Source organism: Chaetodon trifascialis, chromosome 4, assembly GCF_039877785.1.
Source record: "Chaetodon trifascialis isolate fChaTrf1 chromosome 4, fChaTrf1.hap1, whole genome shotgun sequence".
Classification (NCBI taxonomy): Eukaryota; Metazoa; Chordata; class Actinopteri; order Chaetodontiformes; family Chaetodontidae; genus Chaetodon; species Chaetodon trifascialis.
Genome location: NC_092059.1, coordinates 7,200,513 through 7,220,221, shown reverse-complemented (window position 1 = coordinate 7,220,221; position 19,709 = coordinate 7,200,513). Strand labels below are relative to the sequence as shown.

The window sequence follows — 19,709 nt, the reverse complement described above, 5'->3', positions numbered from 1 at the left end:
GGTCGTGTCAGAAGGCATAAAGTTCCTTCTCTTTGGGTACAGATGGAAGTTAAACACTGATTTGCCTCATAATCCTGTTTATTAAACAAAAGGTAAGATGCAGTGCAAGCGATCTTTGTTACAGGCAGGTTAAAAAGCAACACAACTCAGAACATCTGGACAGATCACAACTGCTCACTAATTCTTTTAATAAGGTTACAATAAAACATTTTCTCCCTTCTTTTGAACACCTGTGGGCGACTGGTGGACAGAATGAACGAGACAGCAGAGGAGTGCAGAGATGACTCGGCCTAACAGATCCTGGGATTGTCCATCAAATATTACACGACATCAAATTGAACCCAGCAGTTATAAATATGTTTGTGTGAAATTAATACTAGTGCAGATTTAAGGTGTTTCTATTGTAAAACAAAAAACAATGCCAGGACTTTCAAGATCTACTTCTGTTATGTTTGTGTGAAACTCGCTTGGGATAAATTACAGATGAGCAATAAGAGGTAGGTTGTTGTCATCTTAACCAACCACAAGCAGGAGATACTATAATTAGCGTTTAGATTTACTTGGTATAGATTCGCATACAGCAAAACCACGACCAAAATGAATGCACTAACCTTCAATGATGTGGATCTACAACATTTTACACAATTCTGGGGTAAATCTGAAACTCAAGTCTATCATGATTTATGTATGGCCACCATGTTTGAAATGCAGACCACTTTTAACACAAGGAAATGTGTTTGATACAAACAAAATACAAGACTTAATTAAAACCATCATGATGGAGAAACATGAGTCCATGCTGCCAGTTTTAATAAAACAATAATGAAATGATTCATGCCTGCCTGCATGCCAGCAAGTTGGTTACACGGAGCTTCTGCAGTTTATCACGTCAGTGTGAACAAAGCAGTGTTTGAGTTTTTTTATGACATTTAACATTTAGGGCACATGATACACCTCAGTTTTATAAAGTTTTAAATAATCTTGAAAAGTGCTTCAAACTGGGAAAATATAAGAAAATATTTTGGTATTAGAACTTCATCACATCATCGTCACACGGCCAACAGAAAACACATCCGGGGCCTTATCAGTAGATAACGTTTCAGGTTTGGGCCTCAATTTGAAGTCAAATGATCTGATTTATGGTTTCGGCTTGTGCTCGTAAATGTAAAAATACACTATTATTATCAAAGCAGTCGGAGAAGTCAAAGCAAGGCCGCTGCAGAGCAGAGGACAAACGGACAAGCCAGACTCATATCACACCAAATCAGACAAAACACTGTTTAACTCGAGCACCGCAAAACAAAAAGAGAAGCACTTCAAGTGTTGCGTGACGCCAGGGCTCAGACACCCGGCGGCTCGAGGCTGAGACGCTCAGTACAAGTCCTGACCAGACACGTGGCTTCACTACTTTTCTCCTACCTGACCCGTCAGTCAAAGCTGGACGCTGTTAGTCCAGCGGGCGGCTTACTTCAAAAGAAGGGGAGGAAGTGTGGACACAGTTAAAAGAAGGTCTCTCAACACGCCACGTGAACTACACCTGACCGGCCGACGGTGCAGCTCAGAGGACTGCGGCCACAGTCCGTTTATTCCACAGCGTGTACATTCAGTCAGGATGCAACAAACAAAACAACACTTGGCCCTCGCTTTCTCCTCACATCTGTTAGTAATGCTTCCTTCAACACAATGTGCTGCTGAGACGCTCTGTAGTGTGACTTTATCCCCACGTGGAGACAGAGGGGCGCGCTCAGCAGAAGCATCGGGGTGAAACTGCCCCTCGTCTATCGCTGCTACTGGCTTCAGTTAGAATTCGTATTAAAAATAAACTCATTGCTCGTCATCTGTGAGGGGCAGTTTCACCTCATTCATGCCAAGGGGGGAGGTACTGTAGCAGGGGGCGGGCTTCAGGGACAGCTTCTGCTCAGCTGAGGGTCCGAATGGTTTCCAGCAGCTCTGGTTTGAGGAGGGAGGGGCTCGTTCCACCCGCAGCTGCAATATCCGCCTGCACGGCTGCATCCCAGGCGAACGTGAGCAGAGCTGCAGGGACCTAAAGGAACACACACAGGCGCAGCTTGATGTTAGCTGACAGCTTACTTTGTATTGGGAGTGCAGCTCAGTTATGTTCATCATTGGGTGGGTTTCTATCCAATGTACTGCAAATTCTAACCAAATTTGTAGGAAATCAGCATAAGAAAATGTGAATGGATGCTTGTTTTCATCCACTGCCATTACGCAATTGTTAGGAGTTTGGTTCATTGAAACCAGAAGTACAACGAAGAAATCGCAACAAGACAACATAAAAAAAAAGCAACAGTTTGAACCTCAAACGGTGAAACAAAATGTAGAAAACACAACAGAAACACAGCACTTCTGTTTTTCTGTGTTAAGGTGAGTCTTTCCTTTTGAAAACGCCACACCAGCAGTGTGTCGTTTCATGTCTCGCTGCTCTCTGACTTCCCTGACCTAAAAAAGTCAGTTTTACTGACAGGTGCAAACATCGCCTTTGTTGGGGATTATTTTCAGCGGTGGATGAATACATGTTTTTTGTGACGATTTACGACATCAGGACGGTAAATGTGAGACTGACTCAAAATAAAGTGGTGGTATGGTAATAAAGCAGTTTTGGTCTTTTCATTGGATTTGTTTGCAGTAGAAACATTTTACCGGCCTTACCTTTAATTGAACACATGACTTTAATCTGCAGATACTTCTGTATGTGGGCCTGTTTCACGAGGTTTCAACTCACCAAGTTACACTCTGCAAGAGCGACTTCCTCAGACTCTTGTAGCTTCTGACTTCCAGGAGCGATGAGCTCAAAGGGCTGCCAGCCGTCCACCAAAGACTCCCGTACAAACGCGAACAGCGCAGGCAGCCGGTCCCACGCATAAAAGGTCCCTGGAAACACGTCATCATCACTGACTCACTTCCATTTCCATCAGCCTTTCGACTAAGATTTGTGTTGTCAGGTTGTTGACTCACTTCCTGAATCGATCTTTAAAAAGAGACTCTTACCTTGAAGCAGGTTTCCATCGGGCAGTCTGACCCTGAGCAGGGTGTAGTTGTATTTCCTCCTCTCCCTCTGCTCCTCTCTCTCCCTCATGGCCTTAGTGCGCAGCATGGCGTTCTTCTCCACCAAATCACTCCTGGGAAACACACACAGGGACACTGAGTGCAGGCTCTTTAAAATGATGATGGACAAACACAAACGGGCCACAGTCCAGGGAGAGGAGGGCGATGCACACTTTGCACAGCACACCCAGAGAGCACATCAAACAGGGCGGGATCACAGGGATCCATCATCGTGCATTATTGATGGACGTGCCTTTGAGGCCGTGAAAAACCATGGCCGATTACATCTGCTCATCTTCTCAAATATTCAGCCAAGTGCTGATGATATCTCAATTTTTAATAGAGATTCTGGACACAATGAATGTTTTAAAGCCAACCAGCCCTCAGCAAAAATCTGAAGGTTTGCAGGCAAAGAAAATGTCTGTCTCCTCCGGCGCTCTTGAAAAGCAGCTTGCAGCACAAGCTATAAGCGACCAGCTCGCTGTGCAGGAACAGCGAGGACATTAAAGTCGCCGTTCTGCAACAGGGTAGTGCTGCTTATGCAAGATTTAATCGAGAACAGCGAGTCAGGAGTTTATAATCTGACTTTGACAGAGAGCGTGACTCAAATGGGAAAATGCAGATGTTAGGATTCAGCTTGTGATCTTATCCTCCTTGGTGAGGAGTCTGTACCTCTGCTGTTGCTCCTTCTTGAGCTCCTCTGCTGACAGGTTGTAGAATTCCGGTGGCAGCTCGAAGCGCTGGGCGTTGGGAGAGGGTCTGAACGCTTGAGGCTGTCTGTTCAGCTGCGCTCTGACTGGCTCTCCCCTCTGGAGACGATCCCTCCTCTCCTTCATCAACTCCAGGGCATCGGGACTCTGCTCCGTCAACACCAGGAACTCCTCTTCCTCCTCTGTTCTCCAGGAAAGGCAAGCACAGACCAAAATATGTATCAGCCAGGTTGGCTTTTTAAACAATGTGTTGACTGTGATAAATCAAAGGAACTATTGAGCCTGACAGCCTGTTAGTAAAGAACTTATTCATCAAAGGGCATCAGGATTAGTGTACCTTGACCGTCGACAGGAAGCATGATGTTGGTGAAGCCCAGGGCCTGCAGGAACTCTCTGCTGCCCTCCACAGAACGAACTTTCTCCTGAAATAAATCAAAAGAGGGAATGATATGAAAGAAATGCAGAAACATCTTCCTCAAGCCAACACACAAAGAGATGCCGTAAAATCAGTCAGAAACGTGCAAACACACCTGGTACACCTTGTTGCTGAGTTTAATCTTCCTGTATTTCTCCTCTGTGGGATTCTTGCATATGTTGTCAACATACCTATTGACAAAACAATGAAGAGCATGAAATTACACAAGACCTTCAGCTCTGTGAGAAGAGCAGAAAACAAGTCACAAACTGAAGCCAGTCAGCAGTGTCTTACTTGCTTATGATGTCCACAGCGGCCTTCACTTTCTCTCTGTCTTTGTTAAATGTGTGGACCATCATAACAGAGGCCTCAACTGCATCCTCCTCAAACCGCTGACAGTGACAACAGAGTGCATGTTTTATCAACAAGATGTTCAGATTCAGTTATTGTGCAGCCAAGAATTGCAAACACGTTCTAATTCGTGCTACAAGAACAACAAGGGACAACATCTTCAGACGTACCATTAAAATGGCCTCTTTAATGTGTACCTCCCTCTCACTCTTAGTTAAAGTGGCTCCAGTTAGCGGACAGGTGAAATACACACCTGACACTGACAGGCAGGCAGCATCTTTCACCGGCACTTTGGATCCCTGCAGAAAATTGTCAATCGTCACACTTGAAAGTGATGCCAAACATAACCTTAATGGCGTCATTTGATTTAACCTAAAAGATCACTGTCACACACACCTCTGCTGCAGCTGCCTTTTCTTTTTCAGCCAGTGCAGCCGCCTCTGCCTCCAGCTCTCTTTTAACTGCAAGCAAACACAGAAAACCATGCAGTCACATGTCTTTTCTATTAACCATGTCTTTAACATGACAACAAATCATGGATTTTAAATGATTAAGACAAAAAAACTCAAACGCAGAGAACTGAAGCAAGACTAACAGTCAAGTGAAAAACACCACTTCACATGCAGCAAATATATTACTTTTTAAATATTACTTTCTAAAATTTGCATAAACTGATGGTGACAGTTGCCATATAAACTGCATGTTTAATGAGGACTGTCTTTACCACAGCCCACGACCTTGATCTGAATAAGTGTTCCACAAACACAAACCTCTTATGACAACTGCATGTGGTAATTTAAAGCATCATTACTCAACGCAAACACGCCCTATTATTCCACAAAGCAGGCGATGTGGGGGGTGGATCTCAACTATTTCTGATTCAGGCACCACCCCGAGTGAACCACAGCTGGATCAGAGTTGCTGGCTCACCCTGGTTCCTGATGGCGTCCTGAGAGGTGTGGACCTTCGGCCGCTGGTGCTGCTCAATCCTTGCCAGGGCTGCAGCTCCAGCCATCTGGGCTCCTTCACTTGGAGCATGGCGATTATTCTTGACACTGGAGCTGCTTTGCACCCTATCGGGCTTCGAACTACAGTGTAGAAGAAGATAGAAAAGCGAAGTGAGGAAACATGTTGTGGATTCATGTTGGCCCGTTCAAGTCTGTTCCCCCACAGCTACAAACGTTGCTGTGATGTTAACACACAAGAAATGTGCATCTTAGCTTGCTGGGCTACTTCACATGCTAACGCCGCACTATCCAAACGCCAAAGACACAGCGAGTCTTTTTCTAGTGAGCAGTTCGGTGGCTTAACCACGAGTAAAAGTAACTTCAGTTACTAAAACCATCCGCTAAATAAGCTTGTTCAGGGATTATCGTCAGCGTTAACTGTTAGCTACTCTGAAATTAGACGCGCGTCTCCCGCTGTGAAGAGTATTAGCGTTATATAATCCAGTAGTCAATGGAGGAAAACCGTTAATGTTAGCCCGCTAAACGCTAGCTTCAAACAGTGAAAAACACTAATCAGCACTGTTCTAGTTAGCTTTGAGGCATGCTAACAGCGACCCAATAATCCTTCATGACATCAACTAGCTAATTGCTAACTCAATTTTGCAGACGTTAGACAGCTAGCTATGTGGCTAACGTTGCAGGAGCGTAGAAAAGTTTTCTATTTGCCTGGCTTCATCTGTCAGTTTCTTCCCAGGTCCCGCAGATTTAAATTTAATGTCTTTCTTAATGTCATCGAAAAACTTCTTCATTTCCTTTAGCTGTCACAGAGCCGACGTGATCGCAGAAAACACAGATAGATGAGGAGTGCCTAGCTAACCTTAGCTAGGAGGCGGACCACAACAAAACTGTGTCAGCTGACAGAAAACTGCTTCCGCCTGAGAAGCGGTCGTGTCGCCCCCATGTGGTTGACTTCAAAACTGTAGAATAAAGTGGCATCATATGTACATAAAATGCACATTCACTTACAACCGGCCTCATTTTTAAATGAGAAACACAACATATGAGAAACATTAAAATAAATATTTTAATGATACCAACTGAGACGTTGAGACAGTGCTGACTACAGGAGACTACTTCATTGTCAGGAGTCATAAACCAAGCCACTGGTTTACTCTTTAGCAGTGCATTTTATTTTCTAGAGTGTTTTATTTATGTTTTTATGTAAATTTTGAAGATGAAAGTACAATATTTCCCTTTGAAATGCAGTGGAATACGAGTCAGAATAGTGAAAAATGGGAATACTGAAGTAAAGTACAAGTACCTGATAATTATAGTTAAGTACAGTACTTGGGTAAATGTACTTAGTTACTCTTGGCTTCTCTAATCTTTCCGCAGTTTCAGACACACGAATCGGCCCCAGTACATTCTGACTTTGTGATGTTCAAATTTACGAGACTCATGAAAGCAGCACCCGCCTTCAGCTATCTGCAGACACCCAGCACTTCACGACACGCCTACCGTATGATACCCCCGCGGATTGGTCGATTTAGCTTTAGCTTACGTTAGCTTAGCTCTTTTGCTACGGCGCTGGCTAGACCTTGCGCGCCACGTCAACGTGACGTACCAGGAGGTGTAGTCCGGGTGGGAGGCGCCCTAACCATTACAAGAAACCACACATCACTGGCATAAATGGTCTTAAACCCAAGAAGAACGCTTCTCAGAGGTAAGAGTTTAATATTTCATTCAGGTGTTCTCTTACGTTTTCACCGAGCTAACTGTTTCCTGCACAGTTAGCCGGATAGCTGCTAGCATCTGCTCGGCTTTGGTGCCGCTGTCACTCGTGTGCCGCTCCTGCCGAAGACAGCGACTAAAATGATCGATAAATATAACGTTAGCCCGACCAGCGAACACAGTTTTTGCGGGCAGCGGAGCTTACTAACTGCAGCTTGTTTCATTACACCAATTAGCGTGAATTTCTCTCTGCTACGAGCCAAATGAGACATACCTGTGTTTAGGTGAGAGTAACCTCAACTTCAAAGTCCTATTGAAGACTTGACTAGAGCTGCAACCAGCCATCATTTCCATTGTTGTTTAATCTGTTGATAATTGGTTTTCTTTATCAGTCGATTATTTGTCAGAAAAAGATGTCAGTGTTTCTCAAAACCCAGGACGACATCCTCAAGTGTCTTGTTTTGTCCACAACACAAATATATTCAGATTACTGTCACAGAAGAGGAAAGAAACCAGGAAATAGCAACATTTAAGAAGCAGGAATCAGCTGGCGATTATTTTCATAGTTTAAATCTAATCGTTGCAGCTCAAGACGTTACACAGCATCCTGAAAACATAAAGCTTTACAGTATTATACATATTTAAAATGACAGTTGCACCATGACTCTGTCTAACAGCTATCAATCTGAAGCAGACGTGTTGTTGATACAGCCCTCAGCATCCCTTTCAAATGCTAAAAAAAATCCCCTCCAGTAACTCACTGGTATGATTTCCTGGTCTAACAAGTTGGTCAATGTGGGTGTTGGTTCATACGAAGACAGCAATTAAACATTCCATCAGTGACTTCAATCAAGGTCTTTCCTACACGTCCAGCACAAGATGTAAATGTCACGCCGGGTGTTGCATTATGTCACCAGTAATGTTTGTTTTACAATCACAGAATCACAGTTTTCACCAGAACGACCCCACCCACCTAAGAAAGCTTTGACTTATCTCCCCCCTTTATCATCTATCATCTTTTTTTTTCACTTAAACACAATCAGATTTTGTCCAAAGAGTATCAGAATCAGCCTTAAAAAACCCAATATATGTAATATGTATGTAACTATTTCCAGAAATATGGCTGAGGAAATGAACTTGCTGTGTGTTTGAGGACATTTTCTCATCTGTGTTTCACTGCGGCAGAGTTAAATCAAAAGCACCGTTGATCATGGACCCAAGCGCCAGTGGACTTGTCCAGAGATTGGCTGAAGCCGGCCAGTCTCACCTCCTGCGTTTCTTGGACGAGCTGAGCCCCGCGGCGCAGGCCGACCTGACCCTCGAGCTGCAGGGGATGGACTTTCAGGAGATCAGTGGATTCTTCAAGAATGCCATGGAGACGTCCAGCAGCAGCAGACACGAGAAGATGGATGCCCGCATGGAGCCGGTGCCCCGGGAAGTGCTGGGGAGTGTGACAAGGGACAGGGACAGTCTTAAAGAGTGGGAGCAAATAGGTGAGGTCCATCAAGTCTGTTTCTGTACCCAGAAAGTGGCTTCATACAGCTGCTGTCTGAGCCTTAACCTTCAATTGAGCAGTGTAACATCTTAGGCAATATTTGGTTTTGTTGCATTTATTACAGTGTCGCACAGCAGGAGTAAACATGAAAGCAGTTGCCGAATGGTTAAGAAAGACTCGTGTGGTTACTGCGGGAATAATCCCAGCAGCAATTAAGTCTTGTTGTTGAGCAACTTCCAAATTTGAAGCGATGGCCCACAGGTGAGGGGAGACAGATTTCCTGGTATCCGACTGGGGGATTAAGACATCACATGGTAACAGAGATGCTTTGATGTCGAGATGGGACGGTGGGTGCGCTGATAACCTGTGGTCCTGATATTTTAGGCCCATATAAAAGAATCCTTTGCCGTGAATGTAAATATCACACATTTTCTTGCTGTGCGGTTTTCTAACTCATAAACTGTTACTGGTCTCCGTCTCCTACTTGACGCACGAGCTCGTCAGCTTGCATTGTTCATTATGCTTTGCGTGCGCAATCGCCCTTGCAGTGGGGGTCTGACCACTTAGTGGGTCTGTTGAGTTTTTTTTTTTTTCCTGGGGGAGGATGACAGAGGAGGGAGGCAGCAGAGAACATCTGCTTTTGATTTGGGCCTGACGTAAATAGCGTTGTTGCTTGACCCTCATTCATGAGGTCACTCTGCTCTGTCGGGACCAAATCTGGGCGTGGTGTGTGTGTGTGTGTGTGTGTGTGTGTGTGTGTTTGGGCGAGTAATCAAAGTGTTGCAGGCCTGCCCAGTCTGCTTGTATAAAACTTGTCTTTTGGCGCTTGTCAGAAAGAAGAGTGTTGGATATGAAGTCATTTAGTAGCAGTTTATGTAAGATAATGGACCACAATAAAGGCAGTCAAGTGAAGGTTTTTTTTCCAGTTCAGGGCAGAACAGAAAGAAGAAACAAGAACAGAAACAGTGGTTTGCGAATCCCTTCCGACCCGTGTTCAGTTGAATACAGCACAAAGACAAGACTCATTCTGAATTTGATGCTCGCCGCTTTGTCCAAAAATGAGGCACATTTACCGACGTGTTGCATCACCTCTTCTTTTCACAACTGGCTCTGAAATGCTGTGCATCACACAAATGGATCAACCTCCAGACACTCGTAAAACGAGACCAGGTGATCCCCTCTAATCAATTTAAGTCTCATTATTTGAATTGATATTATGTCTCATTGCGTTGCCCTTTGCCAGTCTGTTGTGAAACTTGTCTCATTTGTGTACCACAGGTGCTTTATATGTGATGTAATTTAGTTTAATTATTTTAAATGTATTTTCTATTAGGGTGTCATCATAAAAGAGAGCTTGCTCTCAGTGGCCCTCCCTGTTTAAATATCTTTGATTTATAACAAGACTCAGTAAGCATTTGGGAACTAAAGACACTAAATGTTGAAGTTTTGACTTCAGTTACTCAGCAGCTTCTCAGGATGTTGTCGATACCTGAGTCTTGCTCTGCGTGGTAGAGTCTTCAGCGATGCAAATGTGTTTACCGACAATAGATTACTGAAGTGTTCCTGAACCCATCTAGTAATATCCTTCACACATTCATGTCAGCTTTAATGCAGTGCTGCCTGAGGGATCGAAGGTCAAGGGCGTTCAATATTGGTTTCTGACAAATGTTCTTCAAGCGTTGAACTATTTGCTCACAAAACTCTCCATCCTCGTTTGTGAACGACACCCAATCAACCTGTTTACCTGTAGAATGTTCCCAACAGGTGTTTTTGAACATTCCACAGCTTTCTCAGTCGTTTGTTGCTCCTCTGTGTTGCTGCATCAAATTCAGAATAAGCTTATATTTACAAAACTCAATGAAGTTGAGCAAATTAGCGCATAAATGTTACAGTTAATCAACATTGTTTTGGTTGTGTTTTGTTTATCCAGGACATATTTCCAAAAGCAATAAGAAAGCAGTACTACTTGGTCATCCAAAGGGATTTTGTGCTGGTGTGCCATCATATCAGTGTGCAGGCCTGCGTGTGTTTCACTATCTGTAAATGCTTTTTACAGCACGCACATTCTTGCTGCTATTTATGACCGTTCAAGCTGCTCTGTGCTCCTTCAGGTCTGCGCTGCATCTCTCAGAGCAACGTGGCGGTCCTGCTGCTGGCTGGGGGCCAGGGGACCAGACTGGGGGTCTCTTACCCCAAGGGCATGTACGACGTCGGGCTGCCGTCCCACAAAACCCTCTTTCAGATCCAGGCCGAACGCATATTGAAGCTGCAACAGCTGGCTGAGCAGAAGCACAAAATCAAGTGCTGTGTTCCCTGGTAAGACGTGGTGAGATGAGGAATCATTTTAGTTAGTGTGACTGTCCGTCGAAATGCTGCTTTATTTTTATTTTGGAAAAAAAACAAACAAATCTAAGCTGCTGAATACTGTTTCTCTGGTTGTAATGAGAGCTAAAACCATTTGTCCCAGTTGTATCTGCATGGTGATTCATTGGGTCATATGATCACTGCCAGCACCAAACGACGCGCTGTCAAGGAAGTTGTATTACTGGAACTGGATTACTTCCCTGTGGAGGAGATCCACGGACAGTTTGACAATTTAAAATATGAAGATGCCAAGAAGGAAGTGGAGCACATAAAATCTACATAACATTGCAGTCTTAAGAGTTACTGAAGATAATGTGATGATAAAATCTTCTGCAGGCCTGATTCTGTCAGGAAGTTATTGCCTGTCACATCCTTAAGGTGGCAGTTTTGAAGACTTCAGTCCTGGTTGGTTTGGCGACACCTGTGGTTACTGCTGGTAACAGCAGATGTTGTTTAATACTACAGATAACGTGATTCCCGGCACGGGGACGGCAGATCAAAAGGGAACTGAAAGCAATTTTATACCTTGCTGATAAGTGAGTGATAAACGATAGTGGCAAGTGCAAGTCTTACTGACAAACACTGCGTTTCCAGTGACTTCACAATAATTCAGCTCGTGTTTTGCCAGTTAAATGCTTTTAATGTGAAGGTGCAGCAGTAGGAAAAGCTCGGTTTGCATTAGCTGTAAGTTAGTACGCATTGTTTTTCAGGGAATGTTTGCCACAGACACTCAGATACATAAATACTGCAAAAGAAATGACGTAATTGGAAGTGGTTTCCTAACATGCACTCCCTCTTCCCTGATGATTTAAACTGGGGAGGAAAAGAAATAATGCATGACTCAGCGCCGACTTCCCTCTGTGTTGCCTTCAGGTACATCATGACCAGCGGCAGGACGATGGAGCCCACCAAGGAGTTCTTCTCACGCCATAACTATTTCGGCTTGGACAAGGACAACATCATCTTCTTCCAGCAGGGCATGCTACCAGCCATGGACTACGAAGGCAAGATCATCCTGGAGGGCAAGGGGAAACTCTCCATGGCCCCTGGTGAGTCCACTCAGGAGTGGTGCCTTTTGGTTCACTTCACAGTCTCGCTGCCGTGTCTCAAAGTGGAGTTTGTGTGTTTCAAACGAGTGTGTTTGCGTTTCAGATGGGAACGGGGGTCTTTACAGAGCGCTGGGGAACCAGGGCATCATGGATGACATGGAGCGGAGGGGCATTGAATTCATCCATGTGTACTGTGTGGATAACATCCTGGTTAAAGTGGCAGACCCCGCCTTTGTTGGTTTCTGTGTGCAGAAGGGAGCGGACTGTGGAGCCAAGGTTGGTCTTAAGATGAATCATAGCGCTGTTTAGGTGTCAAACTGGCTCAGTTTTTTTTATTGTAAACATCTTAATGTTCTGGTTTCATAGTTTTAATTTTCAAGAATCAGCCCACATCAAAAACGCCTGAATCATGAGTTTGTCACTTTTTATATTTTGATAATAATCGTCTTGAATATACAGAGTTCTACAGAGGATTAGAAAGTCTTTCTTTGATGTCAGATGCCACCAAAGAAACGTGATATTACTTGTTCAAATATGCAAACGTGTCACACAAGTAACCAAAATATGTCAGCAGTTAAGCGCTCAATGTGATCCAGTCCAATCAGTCTAGTGTTTTAAAATTCCAGGAGGTCTTGAAGTGTGACGGCTGCTCTTTCATACCTTTCAAGTGTCTCTTGTTAAGAGGTGTGGCCAGTTTGCTGTCACAGCTGTATCAAGACAGCTGCACCTTCATCAGCTCACCACTGGGTGGCGATATATGCCCCTTTGTCTCCTACAGGCTTTAAAGCAGCAAATTCATGACAGCTTTCTAGGAAAATTTGAGGGTTGAGCCCTTTTAATCATGGTCTCAGATAACATGAGTGAGATGTGCAGATGCCACTTTTTCCTAAACAGTCTTTGGACAGAGTGTACTTTCATTTTGGGAAGAGAAAAAGAAAAGCTTTCCAGGGTACAACGGATGAACTGGAAACTTTTTCCACGAGTATATAAACCATATTCATGATGAGTTCTTCTCTTTTTTTTTTTTTTTTTTAGTTTGTGATATGTATCAGCGCAGCCAACATACAACGTACTGCACGTGGAATAAATAGTTTGAGATTTGTTTGGAGAGAAGATCCACTGGCAGAGTGAGTTCAGTCAGTTTCGTCATGTCGTTGTTAAAGTCCACTCCTACATGCTACATAATACATAATATCAAGAAAAACAATACAAAGCAACACATTATGCTAGAAATATCTTAAATACAGTGTTACATCTTGTTACAAGAGATGAAACAATGATAAAGATTTCATGTATAAATACATCTTATTGTTGCTCCTTTTTATCATGAAGTCACTCAAAAACCGTCAAAATGGTTTAATTGTTGATATTTCCTGATGGTATCACGGTCACATAAATACTAGTATTTTATCAGAAATGCAGCAGTGACCCAGATTTATCAGTGAAAGAAGTTCCATCAAATTCATAGAAACCGCAGTCAGTATTACTCAAGAATTTCACTGGGTGAAGCTGGACGTGACTTGTCGGCCGTGCTGGTGGAACACTGAGTGGCCTGTTGCTGTTGACATCAGCTGGATCCCCTGCTGTTAAAGCTGTTTGTTGAGCATTTGTTGCCAAGGTAAATGTCAATAAATGGACATCGAGAGCGGGCTTGCGACAACCAGGAAACATGCTTCATGTCTTAAAAAGTCCAAACACAGTATGTAAGACCTCCTGCTTGGGAAATAGGATATGACCTTCGAGTTGTTCATACGTCTGTGACTAAGCGCTCCTCTTAATGACATTAAAGATGTGACCTGCCATGGCAACTCCACCAACATACAGAGGAGGGTTCACACACGTTTGCTTCCTCTTCCTCTTCAAACTCACGTTAATGAGATCACGTTTGTTGGATTTCCAGTGTGTGTCTGAAGCTCTTGTTACCGCCGTGCATTTGTTTCCAGCTCAGGCGGAATAGGTAGAAATATTGAACTGTGCCGATCGTTCCGGCCGCGCTCCTCTTTGACATTACGAGTTGTGCGGTGGAGCGGAGATGGAGGGATCGCATCAGAGCGCAGTCCCACCCTCACGTCATAAATTTCTAAGCTCTGCTACAGTTCATGTGGCTTCACCACCACCCCTGCCCCTCACCCCACCCAATTCACCAACCCCCTCATCAGGACTCCACTCTGTCATTAACAGCCAGCAGATGGGGAGAGGGTTTTTTTTTTTTTTCATCAGTGCAGACTTTAACTTGCTTTCTGTACAAAGTGGATTCAGAAAATCAGTTCCTTTCGCAGCACTTTTGGCTTATTTTGACTCCTTCCTCTGCTGTTTTGCCCCTTGTTTAAGAGCAGTGTCACAAGTCCAATTTTAATTTGTTATCCACCAGCTATTCTGTACTTCATCTCTGCCAGTACGTTCATATTAAATATATGCTAGTTAGCGGCCAGTCTGCTAATTCCTCACGTATTGCACAATTAAAGTTGACTGACATGTGGATTTACTGTTCAGTTGTCCGAGTAGCTTCAGTTTTTTGGTCAGCAATTTACCAAAAAAGACATTTTTTCCAGGTGGTGGAGAAAACCAACCCCACAGAGGCGGTGGGCGTGGTCTGCAAGGTGGACGGGCGGTATCAGGTGGTGGAGTACAGCGAGATCACCCTGGAAACTGCCGAGAAGCGCAGCGCCGACGGGCGGCTGATGTTCAACGCGGGAAACGTGGCCAATCACTTCTTCAGCTTCCCCTTCCTCAGAGACGTCGTCCAGTAAGAAGAATTCACGCTTGACAAATTTTGTGCTCTTTTCTGAGTGAAATCATCTGTTGCGAGGGGTGGGCGATATGGCCGATAAAACATGACACAATTGTCCTGTTCGCTGTTGGATTTTCTAAATTCAAACCATGTCCACACGACAAGTCGCACCTTTCTGGGAACAGATTTTTGGGTGGGGTGCGATGCCGCCTGCTCTGTTTACAATTCACTCCATGTTTTCCTGTCACTCTCTTCTTCTGTGGTAGTTGTTAAACCAGCTTAAAGGTGCACCACCACCACTGTCGATCTCACGTCCCATGAGACTGTGGTAAATGGTCCAGCTGTCCACATCACCTTGCGAGGCAGCTGGAATCCAGCTCTGATTTACTGCAAACACTGACCTGAATATGTACCAGTGAAGCTAAAGCATAGCTCCTGTGGTGGAAACGGTATTGTGGCATGGTAGATGCCGTCATATCGCCCAACCCGACTTAATTGCTCAGTGTTTAGGTTTCTTGCAACAAGATCAGTAGCTCGTCGTCATTGCAAAGTAAAGACGGTGGTGAACCAGCATCTTTCTTGCTTTTCTTTCTCTGTTTATACATCAGGAAGTACGAGCCAAAGCTGCAGCACCACGTGGCCCAGAAGAAGATCCCGTTTGTTGATGCGGAGGGTCAGCTCATCAAACCGGACAAACCAAACGGGATTAAAATGGAAAAGTTCGTCTTTGACATCTTCCAGTTTGCCAAGTGAGTTGCAGTGTGTTTTTTCCATAGAGGGCACAGAGTGTGTGACAGCATCAGCAGACGGCCCCTCAACTCAAACTCAGAGGCCTTAAAGAAGAAGAAAACAATGAGTATCTTGTGCTTCTTTCGAGAAGTGGCTGCATTGCATATGTTCTTCTGGCACGCCTTCTGGCCCGGGGTTTGCATAGTCCTTGATCTGTCCTTCCATGCACGAACCAGCCCCTTTTTCCAGTCCCAGTCCCTATCCCACCAGCCCCAGTCCTGCCGTTGCTCCGAGCTCTGGTCCAGCAGACAGAGCCTGCCAAGCTCCCTGCAGGAGGATGGAGGTTTATGAGCTGTTCACTCATTCCACCTCCTCCAGTGTAGCATGACATCAGCTTTGAGTCACGCCACTACTAATAGAACTTTACATCTAATGAAAGGATTCCTGTAATGATTGACTGATGGAAAAACACTGCAGACATGTCCAGCTTCCTTCGAGGTTTATTCGATGTTTTTCAAAGCGAAAAGGAGGAGGAATTATTTTTGGTGTTGATGAGGAGATGGATTACAGTTGTGCCCAGACTGGCAGCTTTAGCAGAATCCAGATGGACTGGCTCACTGTGCACCAGTCTTGACTCTTTTCTGATCTTTCTTTGTGCTTCTTGGTCAAAGCTCTCATACTCTGTTGTGTGGCCACATGTGCCACGTGTTTTTTTTATTGAGTTTTTTATTTATTTATCTTTTATTATAGCATGGAGGACCCACTCAGACCGAGATCTCTTTTCCAGAGGAGCCCTGCAACAGCACGACAAAAATTAATTAATCATACACATATAACATTTCTGTATTTACTTATACATACTTGTAAGCCCATACCCACATGTGCACAGTTAAAAACAGTTGCAGATGTTTTTCTTTAGCAGCTGGTTTCAGCTTTAAAGGAAGGCCGAGTACGGTTTGATAGCTCGTCATACCTGACGTGCTGCTGTGTGTCCAACAGGACATTTGTCGTGTACGAGGTGCTGCGGGAGGACGAGTTCTCCCCGCTGAAGAATGCGGACAGCCAGGACGGAAAGGACACGCCCACCACAGCCAGGCACGCCCTCATGTCCCTCCACCACCGCTGGCTGCTCAACGCCGGGGGCCACTTCATTGACGAGAACGGCAGACGTGTGCCCGCCATACCCAGGTGACCGCAGCCAGCCTGCTAAAACGCAGCGCCACGCATGAAGCTCCTCGGGGTCATTCCCAACACTCCCCACACTTTGTGTACAAACATGCATTGCCTTTTTTTTGTTTGTATTATCCACATCGTATTCCTTTAGCCTCACACTCTCACTTCCCCATCTCTCATGCTTGGTCTTGCTCCTGTGTGTCCCATGCAATGTTTCCAGAGACGGAGCAGCAGGCAGTGTCACAGATGATGGCAACAGAAAGTAATTATTATCCCTCTGCAGTATGAGTGCATGATGATGGGGTTCTGGCTTTCTTTCGCTCTCGCTCAGACGTGTTAACACTATATAACATTACTTCCGATCCTTGATGTCCACCCCCCTTCATTACTGCTGAAAGGAGGCACACATGCCGCTTGGCAGCCATTTTTGTCTCCTTATAGTCGGCTGTGATGAAGGAAATGACAGCAAGGATCAGTTTAGATGACTGAACGCAGTCCGCTTAGCGTCCTGGTCAGATGATGTGCAGTCATAATGACCTGCTGACGGATCATTTTCCCCTCAGACGGTGGCTACTAATACACATAATGTGTTGCATGCTGGGTAATGGGCGCCAGTCAAGGCAATTAGTGACGGTTCTGCAACAGATGATGAGCCTGGATTTGTGTGTTGGATTTCATTCATTGCTTGCTAGTTTGCCTTTGAGTTTAGATCCACCTGCTTGTTAATAAATGAGCATGTGCTTCAATAACGTTCATGGGTGCCATGAACGTTATTCAGGCTCTTACAGGGCGCGCTTTGTCCTCAGTCATTCAGCTTTCCCTTCATCCTCATGATACAGCTGTGTGGACAGCTGCTCAGAAAACACCTGAAGTAGCTGATGTGTGATTAGTGACTTTGGTCTGTATCGAGAAGCGAACGAGCGGAGTGATGGCGGCGTGGTGGAAAGTACCTCCGACACCACGTTCCCTGTCATTCGTCTGTTTTCTTCCGTTACGGGTCAGAGGACTAATCGCTGGTCATGTCTGGGAGTGATGAAGCTCTGCCTTTTTGAACTCTAATCACAAGCCGCAGTAGAAGAACAGCTGTGTCGAGGATGTACAGCTGCTTCTCTCAACTACAGTCCCTCTGCTTTTCATGAGAGAATCACTCACTCTGTTTCTTTTTGTTTTTCTTCTGACCTCCCCTCCCGAATTCATTCCCTTCCCAACGCAGCCTGAAGGATGGAACAGACCTGCCAATCAAATGTGAGATCTCCCCACTGGTGTCCTACGGGGGAGAGGTAAGGAGGCAAAGACTAACCTGTTAAATGCAAATTGCAGATGTTGTTCCGCTCCTGCTGTCCACCTGAAGGAATCAACCTTTGCACACACTAATGCTGTCCTGACGGTGTCGTTAACTACTTTAAGGGCCTTGAAGAGCTGGTGAAGGGACGCGAGTTTCATCCAACCCTGCTGATTGACCGGGATGGAGTCCACGAGCTGGTGAAGAACGGGGTTTAGACAATGAAGGAGAGAGAGAGAGAGAGAGGGACAACCCAAAGACCAACCTCCCTTTGTCTCTCAACGTTTTCGGGGAGAAACTGTGACGTCATCGCTGTGCAATAACAAAATGTCACGTGCATGTGTTCATGAAAGAGGCCATCCAAAACGAACAAATGAGAAAGATGAAGGGTATTGTTTACTTTTCGGCGCCAAGGTTTCTTTGCTTTGTATGTTGACGTCATACTTAGTTCCTGTTTGTTTCGACGAGCACTTGAACACAGCATGAGATGAAGGACGAAATCTCTGTCACACTGACTGGATGAAGCAGTCTTAAGGCGCAACTATTTATTTTGCTTATGAGACATATTTTTATATGTACTGATGGATGCTCTATAGGGGGAAATTACCTTCTACTCATTTTACAGTGATTTTTATACAACATTGGACTGAGATGGAATGATCAGAAAGATGTTTCTTACTAGCATGTAACATGGGGTACATGGTACAGGCTGTGGGCGTTTATTTATGATATCTGCTTCTTTTCTGCTTGTAATCATTGAGGATTAGATAATATGCAGCTTTAAGAGATGCTATGATTTCTATCACCTTTATTAAAAAAAGAATCCTGCTTGGGAAAACCTCCTGAATGTGTTGTCATTGTGGCTTTGTGTGTACACACAGTTTAAATATGAGTATCAGCAAGTTTTCGAACAGCGACCAGTATGTGAATGTGTGAGTTTCGCTGCCCTGGGTCTGCAGGATGTGTTTTTTGCATTATAGCTGCTGGTGTCTCGAATCAGAGTTTCCAGCACATGGTTTATGTTTAAGATGGGCCAGAGCATGCAACGCCGCTGCAGCTATTCAGGAAAGATTCTTTGTGGCTCCGTTTTGACTCGTTTTCCTTCTTGCCCTGCAGCTCCAGAACTGCATTATATGAAAAACTCTTAAATTGACCATGTCTTAGTCTGTACATGGGTCTTTACGTCCATGTTCTAGTCAATTAGTTTAAAAAGATCAATCTGACTGAACAGAGCTGTGACACTCTTTACTTAAAAAGGTTCATGAACTTTTGAAGTAAAGGTGTTTAATGAGATGAGGAGTGTACAGCTAAATGCTAAAGCTAGCATGCTAAGATTCGGTGTGTAGTTGCGTAAAAGCACTTGGGGTATTGTTCTTAAATTTTGTCCCTAAATGTGAGGATGCCTCAGAAAGAAATCAGAAAATCACCATAAGGATTAATTTAAGATGCTTAATTTAAGATTTAAGATGAAAAACTCTTTGGGAGTATTTGCCCTTAGCTTCACATGTGTTCCCTCATGCACTGCTAGAGGGTCCTTCATAACCATTTTCCAGAGAAAGTTTGAAGGGACTCAAACTCTTAAAAGTGAAGTAATTTCTGGAACATAAGACATTAACTGAATTTAAGGTTATTGAAGAGCAGAACTCACTGAACAATATTAGCAATG

General features: G+C 44.4%; 2 protein-coding genes across 4 annotated transcripts; one reads left to right on the top strand and one right to left on the bottom strand.

The window, feature by feature from the left end:
* Positions 1-63: 63 nt before the first annotated feature.
* On the bottom strand, positions 64-6,396 carry ubxn6 (UBX domain protein 6). 2 transcript variants are annotated; one of them, XR_011602136.1, is made up of 12 exons: positions 6,216-6,396; positions 5,473-5,630; positions 4,939-5,003; positions 4,713-4,841; positions 4,486-4,583; positions 4,307-4,382; positions 4,114-4,198; positions 3,739-3,958; positions 3,010-3,140; positions 2,744-2,892; positions 1,858-2,044; positions 64-1,767 (listed from the first exon to the last, which is right to left on the bottom strand). XR_011602136.1 is itself a non-coding variant. In XM_070961417.1 (11 exons), exons 1-11 carry the CDS (start codon positions 6,296-6,298, stop codon positions 1,919-1,921), a joined length of 1,320 nt encoding a protein of 439 aa, XP_070817518.1. In that variant the 5' UTR covers positions 6,299-6,390; the 3' UTR covers positions 64-1,918. The 2 variants fall into 2 exon arrangements, 1 of the variants encoding a protein (XP_070817518.1); XM_070961417.1 differs by having other exon boundaries at positions 64-2,044; positions 6,216-6,390.
* A 686-nt stretch (positions 6,397-7,082) lies between these two features.
* On the top strand, positions 7,083-18,890 carry uap1 (UDP-N-acetylglucosamine pyrophosphorylase 1). 2 transcript variants are annotated; one of them, XM_070960639.1, is made up of 11 exons: positions 7,083-7,212; positions 8,406-8,713; positions 10,827-11,031; positions 11,953-12,128; positions 12,232-12,404; positions 14,681-14,874; positions 15,468-15,608; positions 16,588-16,776; positions 16,982-17,023; positions 17,975-18,041; positions 18,169-18,890. In XM_070960639.1, exons 2-11 carry the CDS (start codon positions 8,431-8,433, stop codon positions 18,259-18,261), a joined length of 1,563 nt encoding a protein of 520 aa, XP_070816740.1. In that variant the 5' UTR covers positions 7,083-7,212; positions 8,406-8,430; the 3' UTR covers positions 18,262-18,890. The 2 variants fall into 2 exon arrangements, with proteins under 2 accessions (XP_070816740.1, XP_070816741.1); XM_070960640.1 differs by lacking the exon at positions 16,982-17,023.
* Positions 18,891-19,709: the final 819 nt, after the last annotated feature.

Coding starts and splice junctions, on each gene's coding strand:
- ubxn6 (XM_070961417.1), bottom strand. CDS start 6,298: ATGAAGAAGTTTTTCGATGACATTAAGAAAGACATTAAATTTAAATCT. Junction 4,383..4,485: donor GCTGTGGACATCATAAGCAA/GTAAGACACTGC, acceptor TTTTGTCAATAG/GTATGTTGACAACATATGCA. Junction 3,959..4,113: donor GCTTCCTGTCGACGGTCAAG/GTACACTAATCC, acceptor CCTGGAGAACAG/AGGAGGAAGAGGAGTTCCTG.
- uap1 (XM_070960639.1), top strand. CDS start 8,431: ATGGACCCAAGCGCCAGTGGACTTGTCCAGAGATTGGCTGAAGCCGGC. Junction 12,405..14,680: donor GAGCGGACTGTGGAGCCAAG/GTTGGTCTTAAG, acceptor CATTTTTTCCAG/GTGGTGGAGAAAACCAACCC. Junction 18,042..18,168: donor TGGTGTCCTACGGGGGAGAG/GTAAGGAGGCAA, acceptor AACTACTTTAAG/GGCCTTGAAGAGCTGGTGAA.